Here is a 24,948-nt window from a genome sequence, read left to right as displayed (position 1 = left end):
AGAAGGACAGAGAGAAAGACACAGTAATCATAATTGTGAATGTGATATATGAATGTAATGGAATACTATTGTGCTATAAGAAAGGATGAACAGGCAGACTTCAGATAAACCTGGAAGGACTTGTATGGTCTGATGCTGAGTGAAGCGAGCAGAACCAGGAGAACATTGTACACAGTAACAGCCACATTGAGTGGTGACTGACTTTGATAGACTTAAACCTTCTCAGCAATACAAGGATCTAAGACATCTCCAAAAGCCTCATGATGGAAAGAAAATGCTATCCACATCCAAAGAAAGAACCATGGAGTTTGAATGCAGATTGAAGCATACTATTTGCTGTTTTTTTTTCTTCTGCTGTGTTTTGTTTCCTCTTTCTGGTGGTTCCTCCTATTAGTTCTAACTCTTACTTACAACATGACTAATGTGAAAGTATGTGTAATAGGAATGTATGTGTATAGCCTATACCAGATTGTGAGAGGTCTTGGGGAGGGAGAGGGAGAAAAATTTAAAACTCAAAAGCTTATGGAAGTGATTATTGATAATTCAAAATAAATTAATAAAACATTCTGAAAAAAAGCATATGGAAGTGATTGTTGATAAATCAAAATACATTAATAAAAAAATTTTTTAAAAAAGAACCAGTTGAAAAAAAGTGGAAGTGATGGGAAGACTTGCATCAACTGATGCAAAGTGAAGTGAGCAAAACCAGGAGAACATTGTACACAGTAACAGCAATACTGTATGATGACAAACTATGAATGACTTAGCTATTCTCAGCAATACGATGATTCAAGACAATTGCAGAGGATTTATGATGAAAAATGCTATCCATCTCCAGAGAAAGAAGTAATGGAGTTTGAATGCAGATTGAAGCATATTTTTTGTACTTTATTATTCTTGGTTTTTTGTGTGCATTTTCTTTTGTAACATAGCCAATGTGGAAATGTTTTGAATGAATGCATATATATAAAATCTATATCACATTGCTTGCCTTCTCAAGGAGGGGAGAAGGGAGTGAGTGAGGAAGAGATTTTGGAACTTAAATTTTTAAAAAACATTTTTAAAAACTTTGTTTATATGTTTTGTTTACATGAGAAAATAAAATAAAAATTTAAGTTTGAAAAAAAAGAGTGGAGGTGAACATTCAGCTCTGGAAAAAGCTACCTCCAAGAGGCTCCCAATGTGTTAGCTTAATACAGATGGTGAATTAGACTTCTGGGCCTAGAGTCAGGAAGACCTGAGTTCAAATTCAGCTTCAGTACTTACTAGCTTTATATTCCTGGGCAAGTCACTTCACCTCTCTTTGCCTGTTTCCTCAACTGTAAAATTGGGATAATACCAGCACCTACCTTACAGGGTTGTAGTGAGGATCAAATGATATAATACCTCGAAAGCACTTACACAGTGCCTGGCACTTAGTAGGGGCAACACAAATGATTATTCCCCTCCCCCACCCATTTTCCCAGCAGGCCATTGAGCACAGCTGTTAAGAGGCTGGGTGACTGCCCAGAGATATAGTTGCTAGCATACATAAAGGAGCAGACTTAAAATAGGGCACTGAGGAAGAAGGGCACCATGGACAAGCCAGGTTTCTGATTCTGTTCTTGTATGTGGCGTTTTATGCATCTTGGCTGCCTTCATCTTGGGAAAGTCACACAGTATCTGTGTGTGTGTGTGTGTGTGTGTGTGTGTGTGTGTGTGTTTCTGCCTCAGAGTAGGGAAGGAAATGTGGACCCAGGGAAGCAGTGTCAGTGATGACAAGATAAGACCAGGTCAGTGGGGCCCTTATCCTTTAGAATTCTCTCACTGAGTTAGTTCCCTGCTGAAAGGCTCTATCAAGGCCTGGGTCAGACATCCTGGTTGTTAACATCCATAGGCATGTTCACACATGGGTGCCAAGGGCAATTCTAAAAATGCTCTGCACAATGTATTGTGTTCAAAGAGGACAAAACCTACTTGGAGAGAAACATCCTAATAGGTTTTACTTCTGAAAATCAGCCATTACCTTATAGTCACATTCCTCTTCTTAGAAATTCAGTGCCCTAGAAAAGGAAATCAATGCAGCCTTGGGCTGATTTGTTGAGTCCTTGAAGAGATAGGAGAGTATAGCAAAACAAAGGATCATCTCACAAATAAATCCCAGGGTATCAAATAAAGCACAAATGTACTAGAACACATATCCCACAGGATTCCCAGAAATCTGACTGCCCATACTAAAGGATGTCACTGACATAGGCCAAGCACTAGAGAATACAAAACCATATCTGCTCAAGAAAAATTTTGTTCCCCAGTGCTTTCTCTAAAAAAAAGGACTTCTCTTTAGTCAAGAAATAGATTATTCCATCCAGCCCTGGATAATCTGGCAAGGAGGAGCCTCCCAAAACCGCCCACTTGGTCTAAGTCTCCTCACTGTAGGGCAGATTCCATCCTGCCACCTTGGTTACCATTCTCACATAAGTGATCTGTTTTTGTTCATTGTTGTTCAGTCATATGTCAGTCACGTCCAACTCTTTGTGACCCCATTTGGGGTTTTCTTGGCAAAGATACTGGAGTGGTTTGCCATTTCCTTCTCCACCTCATTTTACAGATGAGGAAACTGAGGCAAACAGGGTGAAGTGACTTGCCCAGAGTCACAAAGCTGGTAAGGTGCCTGAGGCCAGATCTGAACTCACACCTAAAAGGTTATGTATATGGACAGGATTCAGAGAAACCCGGATAATTCACTTTAAAAAAATAGTCAACCAGGTAGCCAAATGAAGCCCCCAAGGATAAAAGCTGCAAATCAGCTTTGTCATAGAGAAACTGGAAAGGATGGAAATCTTGAGAACTCTGAGGAGTGGCATCTGGAAACAAGAACAGAAAAAGATTTTATGGGGCTCTCTAGACTTGAGTTAGCACAAAAAGTTTTTAATGTTCCAGTCCTTTGGAGATGGTTAAGGAATTAGCTTAACAGCTGTTATCTTTCATGGTATAAACACCTACAGAAAACAAATTTTTCAAATAAGTAACCTTTATGTAACAACAAATGTTAGTAATAAGGGAACTTTTTTTATACCATTTAAATAAATATTTTAAGCAAAAAGCCAATTTAATTTGACAAGCATTTATTTTTTAAATTTAATATATCTCATTTTTCCAATTATATGTAAAGACAATTTTTAACATTCATTTTCTATAAAATTTTGAGTTCCAAATTTTCTCCTTCCTTCCTTCCCCCTCCCCCTCCCTAAGATGGTAAGTAATTTAATACAGGTTATATATGTGTAATCACGTAAAACATATTTCCATATTAGTCACATTGTGAAAGAATAAACAGAACAAAAAGAAAAAACAATGAAACAAAATAAAGGGAAAATAGTATGCTTCAAACTGCATTCAGACTCCATTAGTTCTTTCTCTGGATGTCGACAGAATTTTCAATCATTAGTCTTTTGGAATATGACACGCATTTATTAATGCCTAAGGGACTATGTTAAGCCCTGAAGATACAAACACAAAACAGAAAAGTCTCTGCCTTCAATATCTGAAGTATAAGAAATACTTTTGAAGTACAATGGCTCACCTTTAACTGTAAAGGTAAAAAATTCAGACCAGCCTTTAATGATGATAGAGCTGGTTTAGGATAACTCCTCCCCAGTTATTACTAGAAGAGAAAAAAAAACTCTGACACTATCTCATAAAAGATATACCATCTCTCATTCCACTGTATTCGGAACAACATAACCTTTTCCAAGAGAAACTCCTGTTTTCAGTGCTGCAGGCCAATTTCGAGTCTCCACATATGTTGAAAGGATATCAAATACTGTTAAAAAGCAGAGAATAAACTAAGTGACTGAAAAGAGGGGAAATGATCTATTTCAAAGAGGAAGCATAATCTTCTTAGATATTTTTAAAAAAATGATTCCCCCAATCTGAGCAGTGTGTTACTTGAAGGCACCCCAACAAGACACACCTTGGGGGCTCTAATTCTTTGCATATCAGAAGGCAGAATGGATGGGGAAATCAAATCATGCTCCATAGTACAGAAACACTTCACTTCCCTAGAAAACTCAACTATGTGGAACACAGTAGGAAAGGAGGACGTTAATGGAAGGGGCCCCAAGCAGCCCCAAGAGATGTTAAAAAGCCGACATCCGTGGTCTGTCTACTTAACTCAGAAAAGAGCCCCTAGATCACTCTTACTTTGGAGGCAATTCTAACAAGCTTAGCCATCTCCTTTCTGAGATTACAGCAGATACATGAATTAAAGGGTGGACTGGGAGACCAGGAGGGACATGTTAAGTAGAAAGGAGTGACGGGGGACAACATGGGGAGGGAACACAAAAGTTAAAAAAAGCACAGCAGCCCAGGGGTGAGCTATGCATAAGCAGGCAACTCTAGACATCTCAGGAGCATCACTATATTCTAGCCCAGTACAATAACTGATACGTATAATAATGATACTAAATTGTCAAGAGAATTTATGCTCACTGTCCTTTACTTAAGAAGGCAGGGAACTATGTAACATATTCTTCAAAGATTTCCAACAGTTATGGTTAAAATGGAAAAAAAAGTTTTAGTGCCTAAAGGATTAAATTTTGATTATGTGGAAAATTCAGCTTTGTGTAAAGAGTCATTCCTTGATAAGGCTGGACACCTGGGGTATTCATGTTAAGTACTGCTACTATCATCTCATACTGAGAACTATTTTCAGACTAATTTTGGAGTACATGACACTCCACTAATGCCATGGCGCATCTTTGTCTGAGCCTAAAACTTGTTATAAAAGCTTTAAAAACAACAATCAAGAAACTGGTAATCCGATCATCACCTTGATTGATGGCCAGTATCTCTGAATGGTAGTTCTTGGCACTGGCACTTTTAACCATGTATTCCTGGATTGGCAGGCGGGCAGTCTGGATTGAGTTTTCTCGAGCCTTCTGAAATGTCAGCTTCTATAAATTATACAATTTAAATATATCATGTTAAGTTGTAAGTAAACAACATAAGGAACACTAGAGATTCTGGAAATAACAAAAAAATGCCTTACTAACATTTGTCAAATGTAACAAGGAGTTGAGTTTGACTTTATTGGAACACCAGCAAGAAACAGAAAAAAGGGGAAAAGCTTCTCAGCCACCAACATGCATGTTGAGAAATACACGCACTAAAGCTTGAGATCGTAAGAAACCCTCCTGGCTTTCCATTCAGGGCCAATTTATTCTTTTATTGGGGCCAATTCTAACCTGCATGTATACACATATATAATACAGTAAGTCCCTACTTTGAAGGAATTTACAACCCAGTGTCTATTCCCTGCCAATTTAAAAGAAAAATAAAATTCTGTCTTGAAGGGCCCTCTTCTTCCTAGGTTATTATTGTTTAAAAGCTGAAATGCCAAAATGAGTGATTTACAGCCGTAGAAGAAGCGTGTTACACAGGGCAGGAAGCTGTATATAAATCTTTATCCCAGGCAGTAATATGCTTGCGTACATATTGCGGAGGTGAGAAGCAAAGGCCACTTGTAAAAGCTGCACATTTCTAGGTACTAAACAAGGTTACAGCCTCTGTACTTGAATGCCACATTCCTCAAGTATCAATGATGTGGGAAAACAGTAATTCCCCTTGGCGATCAGATGTTCTGCAAGAAGCCTAATCATGCTAACTAGAAATGCCATCAAGAAGAAAACCTGCGTAACATGCAAGCTTTAATGTCCCTAAGTATTCCAACAAAATCCCATTATAAAAGAATCTTAAAAGACTCAAAAAGACTGATTTGGAAAGGGAGCTGGCTATTGTTTCCAAAGATGGAAAAGGAATATGGAAATGTCTTGCTTTGATATTCTACTTCTTGATAAATCATCATAGAAGAATTTTTTAAAAGCGAACTTCAGTAAAATGCAGTATTGTCCTCACACAAGGAAAGTGAGAGCCAGAGGAAGAAACTAGTCTATTTTTAATTTTTTTTTTTTATTTTTAGGCAATTGGGGTTAAGTGACTTGCCCAGGGTAAGTGTCAAGTGTTTGGTCTGAGGCTGGATTTAACTCAGGTCCTCCTGACTTCAGGGCAGGTGCTTTCTCCACTGGGCCACCTAGCTGCCCCAAAACTAGTCTATTTTTTGCCATTTCAACATACCACGTACCTGATTCAAAGCTTAACAGGTAGATTCGGGATCTCTGACACTGTTTTTGATAAGTGGATGACGGAATCACCAAGAGAGGTGACTAGTTGAGGAAAGAAACACTTTTCTGCTTCTTACTCTAAACTCAGGTGGCAACACTGGATAGAGTGCTAGACCTGAAGTCAAAAGACTCATCTTCTGAGTTCAAATGTGACCTCAGACACTCACTAGTCATATGATCCTGGGCAAGTCACTTAATCCTGTTTGCCTCAGTTTCCTTTCATGAGTTGATAAGGCAGAAGATCTGTATATCAGTTTGGGAAATATAGGTTTATATCTTGGAATGTCCACTCACCTTCTGAATGCTTTCATCCACAAGACCACCAATGATATAAACCTTATCTAGATCAACATCTTCAAGGGCTAACAATAAAATAAAGTAATTAGGTCAAATTCACACAATAATTTTTAAACAGAACAATTCACAACATTTAGTAGTAGAAAAACCAGTATGGACAAATTTTTCAGGTACTAGTAGAAGGATAGACACCTGTTGCTAAGTAAGATGTTAATTTAACCCAACTTTACATCATACACTCTCAGCTTGGAAGGGAACTTCAGAGGTTATTCAGTCCAACTTCCAACTCAACTCGGGGATTTCTTCTACAGCATCAGTGAGAATGGGCTGGAATATGCTGAGTAACAAACAGTGGCAATGCGCTGCCGTGGGCAGACCATTCTCATCCCAGGCCACTCTCGTGCTTAGAAAGTTCTTCTCCATCCTGAGCTCAAATTGGCTTCTCCAAAAGGCCTGTTTTTGGTCCTAGATATGAAAATTGAGGTCCTTTTAAACTTCCTCCTAAAAGACTCAGGTGGCTGAGGTTTCTGTGTATTTGTGGAACACCAGAAAGAATGACCACTTTCTGGCTGCTCCTTCTTTTTGACATGTTAACGCTGACTTTGTACAAGGCCAACAGGTTACGATACAGAGGGTGTATTATGAAAATCATTCTTCTGATGTGTGTATGAGATCAATTAGGAAAAGCTGTGACTGATGGCTTGTTACTATCATGTCTACCACCTATCTTCTCCATTTATCTCAATTTGTAAAAGGGAGTGTGGGAAGCCAGGGCAGCATGATCTGTCAAACGCACTGATTGGGGAACCTTAACACAAGTACAGTACGTACCATGCTCTGAATCAGGTGTGAGGTACACAAGACTTTCCAAAGGAAACAAATTAAGACAGTCTTCTTCTGTTGTATCTATCTAAAAAGCGCCAGATTTAAATGTGTTGTTAGTTCAAAGACAACAGGGAAATTTTTACATTTTCCTACCTCAAGTCTAAAGTTATGTGTAAATAAACAGGGAAATTGTTTTCATAAGGTGATTTGGCAAAGGCGATAATAACTCATTTGGGGTTCTTTATATTAGGTGACCACCTGGAGTTGGGTATGCAAAGATATCACTTCAATCTGAGATCACAGAATCTTAGGAGATTGTGTCGTCATGTACACTCTGGTCATGAAGTCACAGCATCAGGGAATACAGGATTTAGGGTAGGAAAGGACCTCAGAGGACGTCCCCTCAGGTTAAGGGACTTACCTACAGTCATACAACCAGAGGCAGAGCTGGGAGGAGAACCCAGACTTCCTGACTTCTAGTCAAGTCTGAAATGGTTCAATCAAAGCAAACTATTTCTTATTAAATCCCCTCCCTCTCTGTCTTTTCAATTCTCAAAGTTCCCAAGGATAAGAGAAAAGCTATACATTTCACAAAATAAATCTTCACATTACTTCCTTCAGGTTCCAGATTAAACAAAATTTCAAAATATCTCCCCTGAGTATCAGTCAAGCATTTTGTTAAGTTACCAAAACAGTGGAAACAATGAAAAAATGTAAAGAAAATGCTGAGGGCTGACAAGTTTCAGTCTATCCTTAGCCTGCAATTATTATAAGACTATATGTTTCATCTGAACTTGAAACAATTTCAAAAGATAGTTCCAAATATTTAATTCGCCAACATCCTAGAATCAATTTCTCAAACCTGAAACAATTTCAAAAGACAGTCCCAAATATTTAATTCGCCAACATCCTAGAATCAATTTCTCAGAGTACTCTGGAAAATACTTTATATGAAAACAATACATGTACACGTATACACATACACACACACACACACACACGGTGTATGTATAAATATATGTGTGTACGTATACACACACACACACACATATATGTACTGATAAACTGAATGAATGAAAAAGTATTTATTAAGTGCTTACTATGTGCCAAACACTGTGTGAAGTGCTAGGGATACAAATACAAAAGCAAAGCCCATCCCTCTCTTCAGGGAACTTACATACTAACAAGGGTAGAAAACCACATAAAGGAGTGGTAGTCAGAGTCTGGGACTTTGGTTTAAAATAAAGGGGTGCTGGGTGGGCCATAACAGAGTGGCCTGATACAATAATGTAAGCAGAAAGAATAAAAACCAAATCTGAATGCTATGAACATTAAAAACCAAGGAGCTTGGATCTGTTGAAAAGATGAGAAAATACCCCTGCCTTCTTTGTGGGGATAAGAGACTATGGGTATAGGTATGAGAGACTATTTGGTTTCACTCTGAAAAGCTGAACTGCTTTCATTGTTTTTTTGTAACAAATGATTTGTGGGTAAGGGAGGAGGAATGGACATGTACAGAAGTGAATGTGATGTAAAAACATGAATACAATTTTTTTTTTAATTTTAGAGGCAATGAAGCTTAAGTGACTTGTCCAGGGTCACACAGCTAGCTAGTAAGTGTCCGAGGCTGCATCTGAACTAAGGTCCTCCTGACTCCAGGGCCAGTACTCTATCTATCCACTGTGCTACCTAGCTGCCCCTATAATTGTTTTTTAAAAAGAAAATTTCCATGAAGAAACTTACAAGATAGTTAGAGAATCCATCATTCATCCTTAAACACTCTTCATATAAAGGGCTATCAGTCGTGAATCCAGTGAGGCAGATCCAGAATGGCTTCTTGGCTTTTTTATTTGAACCATACAACCTTCGGATCTGTCCAGCCAATCGGCTTAATTCCTTCAAACAGATGATAACATTTCTCAGCGAGTAAATGTAACACCACTTAGTCATCGTAAATACATCTAATTAGTAAAAATCTGTGTATTTTTAGGGCTCTTTTCATCCAAGCATTCAGGTTTGAGTTCATGCTAGATTTGTTACTGATCTTTTTAACATTTCTACAAGGTAGTTGAGCCACCTTTCAAAGACACCAGGCCTAAAGAGGCACTGTTAGCACTTGGTTAGAAACAACACCTTAAGAGGAAGGCTGAGAACTTTCCCTCATTCCCTCCACAATTCAATTCAGCAAGCACCTACTAAGTGCAGAGATCAATACTACCTTTTATAAAGATGAATGAACAGTCTTTGGTCTCAAGGAGCTGACATTCATAGGAACATCACCCCCTCATTTTATTTATAATGCCCAGAGAGATTCTATGATCTGCCTCAAGTCACATAGGTAGTGAGCAGCAAAGGTGCTGGGTCCTCCGGTTCTAAGCCTCTCACTCTTTTCACTGCACCAAGCTGCCTCAATTCATTTCTACCCTGGTCAACTCTACAGAAAAATCTCAGTCAATCGATGAGCATTTATTAAGTACCTACTACGTACTAGACACTGTGCTAAGTGCTGGGGATACAACAAGAGGCACAAGACAATCCCTACCCCCTAGTCTAATGGGGGAGACAAGAAGAAACAAATACAGTTGATTCTCATCATTCATGGTAGTTTTGTTCTATAAAGTCATTGCAAACACCAGATTAGAGAACACTGGACCATGTTTCTTTACTTTGAAGAGTGCAGTAACACCCCCCTATCCAACAATCAGAGAAATACAGGGTGAGCTTCCTCGGAGCCTCTGGTCATGACATTTACTTTGGTACTTTCTGACGCGGCCTCACATGCAGACCAGTGACTTTCCCTTCCACTTTCAGGCTGTACCATATTGCTGATTCATTAAGCAGCTCATACCTGAACAAAGTTTACATAGCGCACGTATTTTCTCTGTAAGGTACCTCAAAGTCTTCATGCACTCAGGAACACTATGTAGCACTACACCCAGGGGCCATTTTAAACCAATAAAATGCACAAAAATTCGAAAAGTGTGGCATTACATAGACCTTGAAAAGGACACTTGTTTACAGTGTGACAGCTGAAAGAAGGCCTTTGTATTCATTGGGTGACAAATTTTCTACTGCTCTGCACGTGTCCGCCAATGACACAAAATGCCACGAGTGCTGATTTAGGAGTTTGAAAGAAATTTTAGGGAGTGGGGGAATTTGCAAAAAGAGTCCACAAATAATAGAATTGACACCCCTTCCCCCCAACCCTACCCACGCTCCATAGAGGATAAACAGGAAATAATTACCAAAGGGAAGAAACTAGAATTAAGAGGGATTGGGAAAGGCTTCCTGTAGAAGGTATTACATTAAAATGGTGTAACTCCAACAAGAATAGAAGTTCCTGAACTACTAATATTTGTTTTTGGTTCTAGGCTTTGGTTGAGATTTAATGATTACATAATCTATTCTTAGATCTTTGAATTTTGGGTTAATTCCTATTTTCCAAAAATATCATGCTAACTTTTCTCATAGTATAGGTTTTGGTGGTTAAATTTTCCCCTTCTCTTTGTATCTGAGCAAAGGGCATATTTTCCAGCCTTTTTGTTTTCCTTACTTTGAAAAGTGCTGTAATACCCCCATATCCAACAATCAGACATCCACCCACTTTAACCTTTTGGAACATAGCCTTAATCTTCCTATCTTCCTATCTGGGTTTAAACCCTAGCTTTGCCACCTACTACCCATGTGACCTCGAGCAATTTACTTAACCTTTCTGGGATCCAGTTTCCTCATCTGTGAAATGGGGATACACTCACCCTACAGAATTACTGAGATGCTTCTTTTATTAATTTTGGTTGTGAAAACCAATTTTTAAAAGTTATAATAAGGATGGCTGCAATTATCAAGTAGTATTTTATATATTAATTCTCAATCCTCCATTGCTGATTCCTTTCTCTATAGCTGTAATTTCATCAGGCACATCCACTAACCCCTTATAAAGGTTCTTCCCCATTGTTCAATCCTAGAACTCATTCATTAATTCATGTGGGAGTAATACATTTGAGTGATGACTATGTGAAAAGCATCATCTTCCCTCTCAAAACCAGCTTCTATTTGTTTTCAAAGATTTTCACTAAATTTTCAGTCCATCTGGATATATTCAGTCAAACCTTAAAGAAAAATATCCTTTCCCTCATGTATTATCCATACCATAAGTAAAAATAACAAACAAAATGAATTTTTAACATATGGCCTACTTTACCTTCTTAGTCATTCGATTGGTCATACTCAAATCTATGCACAGTTTGGGTCCTGAACTTTTGGCTGCCAAAAGCTTCTCTTTGGTCATGGCTTTCAAAACTCGCTTTTCTGCTGAGGGCTCACACCTGATGCAAACCATAAGCAGAGAGCAGAAAGTCCACATCACTGAACGAAATTTAACCAAGAAACTCCAGCTGAGTTTCCCCTTTTATCTAAGTACTTTCAACATTTATGAAAGGAAACTTCAGCTTCAAGAATGGTAATTGAGAGAAAAATGGCCATGGGTCTTCAATACTTTCAGGGCATAAAAACAAAGACACTCACTGGACAAGAAAGAATTTAATGACATAACTTGTAAAGTTGATGCTTTGCTTCTATTTCTATACTACCCATCACGAAAAGAGGAACAAAACAGGGATAGTGAGTACAAGTTCATGTGGACAATTTGTGGTTTTTTCTCATTTACAATGTTTACCATCCAACTAGGTATGTGAAGGTCATTGTCACAGACGCTCAATTAAAAGAAAACCTCAGCATATCCACAGCCAGGCTTGTCAGTACCTGCATTTTCTGCACGTTGTGCTTTTCTTCTCTCTCTTTCATGTTTTCTTTTGCTCTTCTTTGCTGCAACTATCTTTTCCCAGTGCCTCTGTTTCCGCAAGACATTTTTCTTATGTCATCCATAAAACAAAATATTTGAGAACCTCATAAGCATAAAAATTCAATGTTATAACTATTAAAGTTTAGAGAAAATAACAGCCTCTTAACATTTCAATGTTAAACTTTAATATTTAAGAATATTTCATTTCAATATTTAAATTTCAACATTTAAAAATCAAAATTTCAAGTATTCAAATATTGAAAACTTCACCATTTCCATAACACAACAAAATGTGGCAAGTCCTCAAAGAGAAGGGAGTAGCAGACTATCTTACTTTTCCTGAGGAACTTGTGTGCAGGCCAAGAAGCAAGGTGGCTAGGTAGCTCAGTGAACACAGTGATAGAGTGCCAGCCCTGGAGTCAGGAGGACCCAAGTTCAAATGTGACCTCAGACATTTGACACATACTAGCCGTGTGACCCTGGGCAAGTCACTTAACCCTGACTGCCTCACCAAAAAAAAGAAAGAAGTAGCAACAGTTAGAACCGAATATGGAACAACTGATTGGGCTTTTTTTTTCTGGTTGTTCTTTTTTTTGGTGTAGTAATGGGGCAAAATGACTTGCCCAGGGTCACACAGCTAGAAAGTGTCAAGTGTCTGAGGCCACATTTGAACACAGGTCTTCCTGAATCCTGGGCCGGTGCTCTATCCACTGCGCCACCTAGCTGCCCCTAACTGATTGATTTAAAATTGGAAAAGGATGGGCAGTTAGGTGGTACAGTAGATAGTGGCCCTGGAGTCAGTAAGGACTCAAATTTAGCCTCATACACTTACTAGCTGTGTGACCCTAGGCAAGTCACTTAACCCCAATTGGCTAAAAAAAAAAAGATTAGAAAAGGAGTACAAGAAGTCTATACATTGTTACCTTATTTGTTTAAATTAAAAGCAGAGTACATCGTGTAAAATGCCAGGCTGGACGAATCAAAAGCCAGAATTAAGGTTATAGAGAGAAATATATGCTCTGATTTATCCTGCCTACAGCTTGTTTGTGCCCAGTTATTTGCATGTTATCTCCCCCATTAGACTGTGAGCTCCTCAAAGGCAGTGACTGTCTTTTGCCTTTCTTTGTATCCCCAGTACTTAGCACACTGCTTGGCACATAGTAGGAGCTTAAGTGTCTAATCAACTATCAGCTTCAAGACAACTTGTGAGGTAGGCAAGGCTGATTTTACCTCCAATCTGAAAATGGCAAAACTGAGACGCCCAGGTTTCCAGACTTTTTAATCCAAGGCTCTTTCAACTAAATTGCATTGTGTCTATTCAATTTTCCTCATCCAAAAGGTCTGGCATTTTTTTTTCCTCCTTCACTCAAATGGGACTCTCTGGTAACATCAATCAAATGGACATTCATCTGCCCATCTAGAAGTATTCCCCCTCTCTTTAACACAAGAGCTGGAGAAGGCTTGTTTTTGCTCCATCTCTTCATTTCTCTAAAGCTCAATGATGGCCACTGCACATACCGAGCACCACATCTCTCCATCCATGGGCAAGGCCCTTCCACTCTCAAACTCAGTATCAATCTGCAAAAGCTGCAAACTTTCAAGGGCCATTTCTTCATCTCCGTCTTCCAGGCTGACTTCTTGCCTGTTTGGCAAGCAGGATTCAGAGCGGGGGGAAGACCCTTCTGGTTTGTGCTCCATGTCTTTAATCAAGCTGCTTGCTTTTCCTACAGAGGACAGTCTGCAGAAAGGGAACAATTTTCAAGACACTGCATAAAATCATTGAAACTGGTATTCACCAGTCTGTACCCACCAGTCTAGCTGAAGCAACAGAGTACTCCAAGGGAGGAAGAAACGGGAGGCAGCATACGCCAAGCAAGTTAAGTCCCGACCACTACCCTATACCCTGACAAGTGTAGCGCAAACCACCAGATCTGCTTCTAGCCCACCCTCCCGGTCATCATTACCACCAGGAAGAACTGCCGAACAAGGGCCACCACCCGGAGATAAGCACATGTGCCCTAGGAGTGACACCTCTATGGCTGATATTTACATAGCACTTACTATGTGCCAGACACAATGCTAAGCACCTTACAATTATTTTCTCATTGGAGCCCCACGACCTTGAAGATAGCTGGTATTATTATTCCCATTTTATAGATGAGGAAATTGAGGCAAACCAAGGTTAAGTGACTTGCCCAGGATCACACAGCTAGTGACTGAGGTAGGATCTGAACTCAGGTCTTCCTAGCTCCAAGCCTGGTACTCTGTCTACTACTAACCCACCCCACCCCCAGACCCTTTAGTTCTGCTTCCAGGTCAGCCTGTATAGGGAAGAAACTCCTGTGGAGAAGAGGCCAGTCAAACCCGTCAGATGTCAAACACCTGCTACACTCAGGGCAAGCCAGCCTGCCTAGCTGAAGCAGAGGGGCATCCTGAGAGTGAGGACACAGCATGCACCAGTGGAATCTTGACCACTGCCACACTGACCCAAAAGCCTTGGGAATAGCAAAGTTTCCAACCTAACACCCTCAGCCATCATCCTTGGAAACAACCTCTGCTGAGATGTCAAGGACTGCAGCCATGGCTACTGAAGACCCAGGAGAGTTCTTGCCCCTTGAGTCCTTGGCACTGTGAAATGGTTTAACACGAGAAAATGATATGACTTTTGTCAGTGGAAGCAACCCAAAAGGAGAGGCTTTGCTGCCGTACCTTAGGTACCACGGAACCTTTCCGTCTGACTTGTAGCTGAAACCTCCCATAAGTGTGGTGTCCCCTATTAAAATGAGAGCTCCTTGAGAACAGGGAGTAACTTTTTTCTTTGTATATCCCCCAGTGCTCAGCACTGTACTTTGCACATAGTAATTGCTTAATAAATCCATTCATCTTTCCTTCTTTCCTTCTCTCCTTCTTCCTTTCTCCTTCTTTCTTTACTACTTTCCTTCCCCTCCTTCCTTTCTTCCTTCCTGCCTTCTTTCCCTCATTCATTCATAAGTCCAAATTATTTTGTGAACACAGCCTGCTAAATAACAGATATACAATGCAGGATTACAATGTAAACAAGCAGTAAACAACACTGTCAAAAACTTGACTATTGACACTAATTGATACATGCATTTTATTTTTAAAAATTTTTTTAAATTAATTTATTTTGATTTATCAACAATCACTTCCATATGCTTTTGAGTTGAAAATTTTTCTCCCCCTTCCTCCCCCCCACATGCATTTTATTTTTGATAGGTTCTCACTTTCATTTCCTAATATATCCCATCTCTACTCAATGAGCAACACCTTGTAACAAAAGATTTTAAAAAGGGGGGGGAAGCAGTTCAGCAGAAATAAGCAATATGTCTGCTAACAAGCCTGACATTTATGTAATGTTCCACATCTACAGTCCCCCACCTCTAAAAGAAAGGAGGGAACTTAATGATATATCTATGTTCCTATTTAGCCACACACACACACACACGCGCGCGCGCGCACGCATATATATACATATATATAAAATATGTATTTTTCTATATCTATATGTATATACATACATGTACAGGCTATATATGTATGTATATACACATATATCTCTCTGTATCTATCTACCTACCTACGCCACTTTGGGCATTTACCTCTGGTGCTCACCTAAGATTCACCCTCTCTTTCTCTCCTGTTTTTCTTTTTCCCTGAGGGCTACCTAGATACAACAGAAGTCCATTACACTAGGAAAGCAAGCCTCACTGCCATTCTCCTTTCTTAAGGCAGCTTTTTAAGACTACAAAAAATTTAAAGTAAATGGCAAGAACCACCATAAAACAATAAAATTGTGGCAAAATTATACAGAACAAATATGTCCCCAGAGAAGAGATAAGACCCCACTCTTTGCAGAGGTGAGAGGTTCACGGCGGTGGTATTTTGCTGAAATTTTTGGATGTGTTGATCAGTTTTGCTTTTTCCTCTTCCCCTTTTTCTTTTTGAATAAATGTCATTTGTTACATGAGATGTCTCTCTAGGGGAGAACAGGGGAAGAATACTTACAGAAGTTCTGGTGATGGAAAAAAACATTTCAATAACATTTATTTTTAAAACACATACATATATGTATGTGTATATATATACATATATATCCTCAACATATGTTTTAAAAAATAAATTGCATATAAATGTTACTATACGGATATACACATGTATGTGTATGTACACATATGCATATGTGACACATATGTGAAAATCTAGCAGTGAACGGTCTAAAACCCAGCACCCTTCAGCACGTGCTCCCAGGGAGCAAAGACCCGGGCCACGTGACCAACCAAAGCAAACCGAAAAGGCCAAACGTCCCCAACCGCCAGGAAATGCAAACCCCAGCAGGGGGCGCCGCACTCCGCGGGAGATTCACCTTAGCCCCGCCCCATCCGCCTTTTTTAGCCCTGCCCCCTTCCCCTAACTCTCACCCTTCACATCTCACCGAGAATAGCACCGGAAGATAGCTCTGAGATCCGTCTTCTCGAGTTTCCGCAAAGAATACAGAACCTCCCTGTAAGCCCTGGGACACAGAAGCCTCTAGAGGGTACGTCCCTTACTACAGCACCATACACATACGTCCAACAGCAGTCAAATCACCACCATACCCTTCCCCCCGCCTCTCTTATGTCACTTCCGTTCCCCGAGCGCCTCCTGCAATGTGCATTCTGGGAGTTGTAGTTCAACGCGTGTTCTTTGTTATATTTTCTCTAGCCTGGGTGAAATAACCATAAATGTCGAATTAGATGGTGACACATCGTTAAACATAAAAATGCATTTAACCCTAAGAGACAGGGCAGCAGTAGAGAGGTACGTAGCGAGGAAGGGAGCAAATTCAAGTCACACAGTCCTGCTTCATTTAAAACCTGCGGAGTATTGGGGTATGAGAGAGCTTCTCCCTTTATCCTAAATAGCAGTCAGTCAACAAGCATTTATTAAGCACCTACTGCGTGCCAGGCAGTGTGCTAAGGTCTGCGGATACAAAGAACGGTTAAAGACAGTTTCTGCCCTCAAGGCGTTCACAATCCAAGGGGGGGAGACAACATGCAAAAAATATGTACAAATAAACTACATACAGGATAAATTACAAATAATCAAGAGAGGGAATGCACTAGAATAAACGGGTGTGTGTGTGTGTGTGTGTGTGTGTGTGTGTAAAGGCTTCTTGGAGAAGGCAGGATTTTGGTTGGGACTTGACTAGGGAAACCAGGAGGCCGAAATGAGGAGGAAGAAAATTCTAGGCATGAGACCCTTTTCCTGGTGGCAAAATATTGGAAATTGATGGGATGCTCATCAATTGGGGAGTGGCTGAACAAGCTGTGGTATATGAATGGAAAGGAATACTATTGTGCAATAAGAAATGATGAGCAGGCAGACTTCAGAAAAACCTGGAAAGACCTACCTGAACTGATGCAAAGTGAAATGAGCAGAATCAGGAAAACATTGAACACAGTACCAGGCATGAGGAATTACCAGTGGCAATGCCCCTCCTCCAGAAATGAAGTATCTTATTTGAGGAACAGCAAGAAGGCCAGGGTCACTGAATCACAGAGCATGAAGGTGGGGTATATGGTGTAAAGAGACTAGAAAGGTAGGTGGGAACCAGCTTATGTAGGACTTTGAATGCCTAACAGAGGATTTTGTATTTGATCCTAAGGTGAGAGTGCTGGAATTTGATTATGTGTGTGTGGGGGGGGTGACATGGTCACATCTAGGTTTTAGGAAGATTGATAGTTGAGTAGAAGATGGACAAGGATAGGGAGAGACTTGAGGAAGGGAACTCAACCAGGGACCTTTGCAATGTCCAGGTATGAGATGTAGAGAGCCTACGTCAGTGTGGTGCCAGTGTCAGAGGAGAGGAGGAGGAAGAGGAGAATAGGAGAGATGTTATGAAGACAAAAATGACAGGCCTTAGCAACAGATTGGATATGGAGGGTGAGAGAGAGAGTTGAAAATGGCAGCTAGGTTGTAATCCTGAGTAACTGGGAGGATGATGGTACCCTTAACATTCACAGGAAAGTTTTGGAAGGTGAGAATGAATTGAGAGAAAGATAATCAGTTCAGTTTTGGACATGTTGAGTTTTATATATCTACAGGACAGCCGATTTGAGTTGTCTAATAAACAGGTGAAGTTAGGAGTCTGGAGATCATCGAGAGATTAGGGCTAGATAGAGAAATCTGAGAATCATAGCATAGAGGTGATAATTGAATCTCTGGGAGCTGATAAGATCATTAAGCAAAATAATATAGAGGGAAAAGAGAAGAGAGAGCAAGACAGATCTCTGAGGGGCTCCTACATTTAATGGGCATGGTATGCATGAAAGTACAGCAAAGGAGACAGAGAAGGAATGGTCATCCAGGTAGGAGGAGAACCAGAGAACGTACTGTCACAGAAACCTAGAGAGAAGAGAGTATGAAGGACAAAAGGGTAATTGACAGGGTCAAAGGCTGGGGAGAGGTCAAGAATGAGGATTGAGAAAAGGCCATTAGATTTGGCAATTAAGAGATCATTAATAACTTTGGTGAGAGCAATTTCAGTTGAATGATGAGGTCAGAAGCCAGACTATAGACAGTTAAAAAGAGAGTGAGAAAAAAAGGAAATAGAGGAGTTGATTGTAGATGGTCTTCTCAGCCCCAGAAGGGAGGAGAGATATGGATGATAGTGGGGATGGACATACAGATCAAGTAAACTTTTTTGAGTATGGGGGAGATAGGCATCTTTTTAGGCAGCTGGGAAGCAGTCAATAGACAGGAAGCAACTGAAAATTAGTGAAAGAGTGGCGATGGTGGAAGGAGCAATCTGGTAGAGAAGACTGAATGGAATAGGATCATTTGTACATGTGGAGAGGATAGTCTTGGCAAGGAGAAGGGCCACCTTTTCATGTGAGACAGGGGTGAAGGAAGAGATGTCACGTGATATGAAATGAGAAGGAAGGGAGAAGAGGGAGCTGTCTGTGAATGGTCTCAATTTCTTTTCAGTGAAATATAAGGCAAGGTTTTCACCTGAGAGGGAGGGGGAAAGTGGAGCTATAGAGATTTGAAGAGGGATGAAAATGTCTAGAAAAACCCAGTGTGGTGAGTGTTATGGTGAATTAATTAAGGATGAAATGATAGAAGAATTGCCTTGCTGCAATAGGGGCCCATGAAGTTGTCTAATACAAATTTGTAGTGGACATAGTCAGAATGGTTGTATTATTTTCTCCAGCTTCATTTTGCAGTACATGAGTAGAAGCAAGGGCAATGGATGGCAGGGCAAAATCAGCAGGATAAGGGGCAAGGGGATTGAAAGAAGTGGATAGTACAGATTTGAATTGGTTCAAGTTTCATGGTGTAATGAAGAACATAATTTGGGTTCCCAAAAGGCCTTTGAGTAACCCTTGGTGTGATTAAATGAAGACCTTGGGCAAGTCACTTAACCTCTGCCTGCCTTAGTTTCCTTGTCTGTAAAAAGAAGATAAGAATAGCACTTACCTCCCCAGGTTGTTGTGAGGATCAAGTAAGACAATATTTTATAAGGGAATTTTTAAACTTTTAAGCGCTGTGTAAATACTAGTTGTTGCTGTTGTTGTTATCAGACCTTTACTGAGACCTGTTTGAGACACTCACTACAATAACTGGGAGGGTAGCAAGGTCCAAATTCTCCCAGGATTTCTCGCAGCACTTCCAGTCCTACAGCTGCAGGGGCCTTCCTTGTAGACAGTCTTCTTCCTTCTCCAAGAAGCATGCTGTTGAGAAAACCACCTCCTTCTACTTGGGAACAATTAAATTGGGAATGACCCATGTAATCTGAGTTCCAGAGCTCATTGGTTTGGGACTCTGTCTTCATGAGTAGAGAACAATGCTCTGTGTCTATGTGAGGGATGGGGTAGAGCTGGTAAAGATAGGGAGAGGAGGAGTGCCCTTCAGTCTCACAAGGCCTAGAATCCTTGTGCTTTTCAGAAAAGGAATGAGAAAGATGAAAGGCAGCCAAGTACTGGAAGCCCATGATCTCCTCTCTCAGGTCCCCTGGGTAAACAAATGCGACTTGCCAGCCACCATTAAATGCCTGGAGGACCCATAGCCTCTCTGGATCTTTGTTCTTCTATGGAAACACACACAAAGGAAAAATAGAAGCAAAGGTCCTAAAAGTGGAATGAATGCCTGCCAGCTTGCTTATGACCACGGTGGGTCTCTGTGCATCCTTCTGACTCTCAGTCACCAATCAGATCGTAGGAACCACAAGTCCCTAGGAACCAATCAGAAGAATGTCCACTGTCTTTTCTGAAAGATAGCATATACACCTAACAACGATGGGAGCTTTCCTTTCAGATGCCTGCAAAGGACCATGTCCTTTACGCTCAGCCAATTGATCAGGGGCTCCCCAAATCAACATCCTTTACATTTTACTTCTATCATTGCTATTATAAACAGTCATCTTTATATCTCATACATGCACCTAGGCATGTTAATTCCTAGATTCTTTGTTACTGTTACGAAACTTTAAAAAATATTATTTTCTTAGTCTTTGTTGGTTTCATTATATTATGCATTTGCCTCCTAAAACATTTGAACTTATTTATTGTTTAAATTTATGTCACTGAAGGATGGATGTTTTTTTTTCAATTAACCAGCATTTATTTTCTCTCCCTCCCACTACCTACCTTCACTGAGGGAAAAGAAGAAGAAAAAAACCCCTTGTAACAAATGTACATTGTCAAGAAAACATATTGGCCATGTTAAAAAAATGTGTGTTTCATTCTGCGTATTTGTCCATCGCCTCTAGCAGGAAGTGGACAGCGTTCTTCCTCATTGGTCAGAGTTCTTAAGTCTTTCACAGTTGTTCATTTTTACAGTGTTGTTATAGAAAGAATTGTTCTCCTATTCTCCTGATTTATTTCGTTCTGCATCAGTTTGTAGAAATCTTCCCAAGTTACTCTGAAACCATCCTCTCTATCTTGTCTTATTAACACAATAATATTCCACTATATTCATATACCATAATTCAACTAATCCCCTATTGATGAGTGCATTCTTAATTTCCAGTTCTTTTCCACCACAAAAGGACCTGCTATAAATATTTTTGTATACATAGGGCTGTTTCCTTTTTCTTGGTCTCTGGGTATAGGCCTTGTAATGATATGGTTGGTGCACAATGTATGTACAGTTTGGTAAATTTTGAGGTATTGGTTCATATTGCTTTCCAGAATGGTTGGATCCATTGACAGCTCTATCAACAGCACATTATTTCCCCAAAGCCTCCAAGCAAACGGGGTTAAGTGACTTGCCAGGGTCACACAGCTAGTAAGTGTCTGAGGCCAGATTTGAACTCAGAAAGATGAGTCTTCCTGACTCCAGGCCCAATATTCTATACACTGTGTCACCTAGCTGCCTAAACATAGGATTATATAGATATATATTTAGAGATAGATGGGATCTTAGAGGTAATCTAGTCTAATCCTCTCATTGTATAGTTAAAGAAATTGGTCTTTTCTGCATTTATTGATCTGATTTATAATTTATATTTTTCTTGTCAATATATTATATTTATTTTCTTAATAAGTAGATTTGCATACCTAACATTTTTCCTATGAGATTACTATTATGTTTGCTATATTTTATTTGCTAATGTTTTGCTTAATATTTTTACATCTATATTCTTTTGAGATTGCCTTACAATTTTATTTCGAGTGTCATCTTTATCAACCTTTAGAATAGAGGCTGTATTTATCTGAGAAAAAGAGTAGAGTAGCAATTCCATCTTTCTCTACAATTAGAAAGTCTATATGGCAGTTGCCAGTGATGAAGATCACAACCCACTCATACCTCTTAACCTGTGTAATAATTGTTCATATCCTTCCATAAGTTTGCCACAGAGGGTCCATCCAAGGTATTCAGGTGCTTCCTCGATTTCTCCTGATACTATGAGGATACCAAAGAAGCCCACCTTTTCTTTCTATCATACTTTGTGCTAACGATATCCATTATTAGACTTTCTTTGAATTTTCCTTATTTTTTATATATTATATCCAGTTCATACCCACCTTGAGTCTCACCATTTACCTTTGTGTGATAGTAATTTTTAATCCTTTGGAGACTATTATGTTCAATGACTCACAGTCATTTACAACACTAATAGAATATTGGTGTTAAAAAAAATAACCAAGGGTTTTTATTTATGGAAGAGGTTTGGTGTGATGGAGGCAATCGGATAGAGAGTGGTTGGGCGGTATAGTTAAAAAAAAGCGTAGAGAGCGGCACTTGGAATTAGGAAGCTGTTGAGTCATTTTTCAGTCGTGTCTGACTCTTTGTGACCCCATTTGGGGTTTTCTTGGCAAAGATACTGGAGTGGTTTGCCATTTCTTTCACCAGCTCATTTTACAGATGAGGAAACTGACGCACACTGGGTTAAGTGACTTGCCCTGATATGAGGCCAGATTTCAACTCAGATCTTCCTGACTCCAGGCCTGCTCTATCCACTGTACCACCTACCTGCTTTGGAGTTAGGAAGACCTGAGTTTAAATCTTGAATCATAATTATTAGCTGTGTGACCGTGAGCAAGTCATGAGGCTGGATTCAGTGGACTCTAAGACCCCTTCCAACTTTAAATCTATGATCCTTTGTTCGCTGAAGAGACTTTGCTATTTCCTAAGAGCAACAACCCAGGCTGCTGTCATCCTCCTGTTAAATTCTGGGTCCAACTTGTCAATTTGTACTGTCTTTGAAATGCACATAACTGATGGTAGGCTCTATAGGTTGTCATAATCTAGGCAGCAGACATTTTTCAATTTTCAGTCTTATAAGACTGTATTTCAACAAGTTGTATACTGTAACTATCTACATTATTCAAGATTTCCTGAAAGGTACTACATAGACAACCTTGTTGGACAACGCTCTGATCAGAAATATCAGGCAAGGCATGAAACAAGGGCAGCTAGGTGGTACAGTGGAGGGAGTGGCTGGGCCTGAGGTCAGGAAGCCCTGAGTTCAAATGTGGCCTCAGACGCTTTCTAGCTGTTTGACCCTGGGCAATTCACTTAACCCTGTTTGCCTCAGTTTCCTCATCTGTAAAATGAGCTGGAGAAGGAAATGGCAAACCACTCCAGCATCTCTGCCAAGAAAACTCCAAATACGGTCATGAAGAGTCAGACACGACTGAAAAATGACTTAACAGCAACAAGGCATAAAACAGGGACATATATGCTTGCCAAAAGTATTCTCTATAGTGATGAAAGAGAGTGAACATCGAGTTCAAGTTGAATTGGAATTCTCTATGTGTGGTGGGTTTGTATAGATGTTCTTATTTTTGGATTTCATTGTTTGGGTTGGGTTATTATGGAACATTGCAAGAAGAAATCTATAACCTCTCAAAAGAATTTGACCCACTCAGCGCTGATACTTTTTGCCTATACAAACTGCTTTGGCTATATCTCATAGATTTTCATAAGTGGTATTCACATTATCATCATTTTTGTTTTCTTTTGTGAAGATTTTTTTTTGTTTTTCATCCATTCACTCTTGTCTTTCTTTTTAAGGTGTTTTATTGATGCCTTTTGTCTTTACAGTCATTTCAACTTCTCCTTTTCCCTTCAGGTTGAACCTTCCCTGGTAACAAAGTAAAACAATTTAATAAAAGCATCAGGTACAGAGATCACATCTGACAAATATACAGCCCTATGTACCAGGAGTCCGCCTCCTCTCTTCCAGGAGAGGGTAAGTATATTTCATTATTTATTCTTTCTTTGTTTTTTTGCAAGGCAATTGAGGTTAAGTGACTTGCCCAGCGCCACACAGCTAGTAAGTGTTATGTGTCTGAGAACGGATTTGAACTCAGGTCCTCCTTACTCCAGGGCCGGTACTCCATCCACTGCGCCACCTACCTGCCCCTTCATTATTTATTCTTCAGGACCTTTATTAGTTGAAAAACCAAAACTGAAAAGTTGCTCACTGTTCACCTTCCTTTGAGTGATCTTTTAATTTACATTGAATCATGAATCTTAGCTCTGCTTATTTTGCTCTGTTTCAGCTCACAGAAATCTCACATTTTCCCCAGTTCCTCATATTTATCATAGATATACAACAATATTCCACATTATTATTTCATATATTTATATTATGTCATATACAATATAATATATGATAATATTTCACACTTGCATTCATATACTAAAAAAATTTTTAAACTATCTCTCAATTGGGGCACCCACTTTGTTTATAAATCTGCTACCACACAAGGATTGATAAGTATTTTGGTACATGTTTAACCTTTGTTTCTGTATTGGACTTCCTTAAGGTGTGTATATGTGTGTGTGTGTGTGTGTGTGTGTGTGTGTGTGTATTCTCTTACCATAGTCTTTACAGCATTGTTTATTCCTGATTTTTTTTGGTCATTTTTGCCAATTTACAAAGGGTGAGGTGACACTTGAGTTGCTTTAATTTGCATTTTTTCTTACTATTAATGATTTGGGATACATTTTTTGGTGGTCATTTATAGTCTTCTATTCTTTTGAAATCTGTTTATTTGTATCTTTGGACCACCTATCTATTGGAGAATGGCTCTTAATCTTAAACATCAGGCGCTCTGCCCAAAGAAATATAAATCTTGATTGTTGAAGCCTGCAGGATATCTTGGGGTTTACAGGCTAGATTTCTTTCTTAAGGACCATGCCTATCTGTCCATCCTAGCACATATTGCAAGATATCTGATGATACTAATAATTTTGCTATTATGACCAGATGAAAATTCTCATAATTTGCTGCTGTGCAGATCTTTGTGATTTGCAATACCTTTATCACATCCTGAAGTTCTTGAACCTGCATATTACTAACATGATAGAATGTCACAAATGTATCTTTGACTTTGATTTTCCCTCTTTGTT

The 24,948-nt window shown here is 39.5% G+C and overlaps 1 protein-coding gene and 1 long non-coding RNA gene across 4 annotated transcripts in view; one reads left to right on the top strand and one right to left on the bottom strand.

Moving 5' to 3' along the window:
- Positions 1 to 3,087: 3,087 nt before the first annotated feature.
- Positions 3,088 to 16,728, bottom strand: TRMT10B (tRNA methyltransferase 10B). The gene is given in 10 exon segments (XM_078153042.1): positions 3,088 to 3,802; positions 4,811 to 4,934; positions 6,456 to 6,523; positions 7,290 to 7,368; positions 9,027 to 9,179; positions 11,485 to 11,591; positions 11,594 to 11,608; positions 12,045 to 12,153; positions 13,603 to 13,822; positions 16,538 to 16,728. Coding segments are annotated over 9 exon segments (942 nt in total). The 5' UTR covers positions 13,783 to 13,822; positions 16,538 to 16,728; the 3' UTR covers positions 3,088 to 3,695.
- The window catches only part of LOC110220487 (uncharacterized), a 33,468-nt gene continuing 24,942 nt past the window's right edge, over positions 16,423 to 24,948 (top strand). For 2 of the 3 annotated variants that reach the window (XR_013486087.1, XR_002327881.2), the window contains exons 1-2: positions 16,423 to 16,639; positions 23,663 to 23,782. This is a non-coding gene — a long non-coding RNA (uncharacterized LOC110220487). Of the gene's footprint in view, positions 16,640 to 16,766; positions 16,903 to 23,662; positions 23,783 to 24,948 lie in introns of those variants that run through there. The other variant, XR_002327883.2, reaches the window with a different exon arrangement.

This window comes from Phascolarctos cinereus, unplaced genomic scaffold (assembly GCF_003287225.1).
Source record: "Phascolarctos cinereus isolate Bilbo 61053 unplaced genomic scaffold, phaCin_HiC Scaffold_4;HRSCAF=312, whole genome shotgun sequence".
In the NCBI taxonomy this organism is placed as follows: domain Eukaryota; kingdom Metazoa; phylum Chordata; class Mammalia; order Diprotodontia; family Phascolarctidae; genus Phascolarctos; species Phascolarctos cinereus.
The sequence above is the reverse complement of the archived record's forward strand: the minus strand, read 5'-3'. Positions and strand labels throughout refer to the sequence as shown.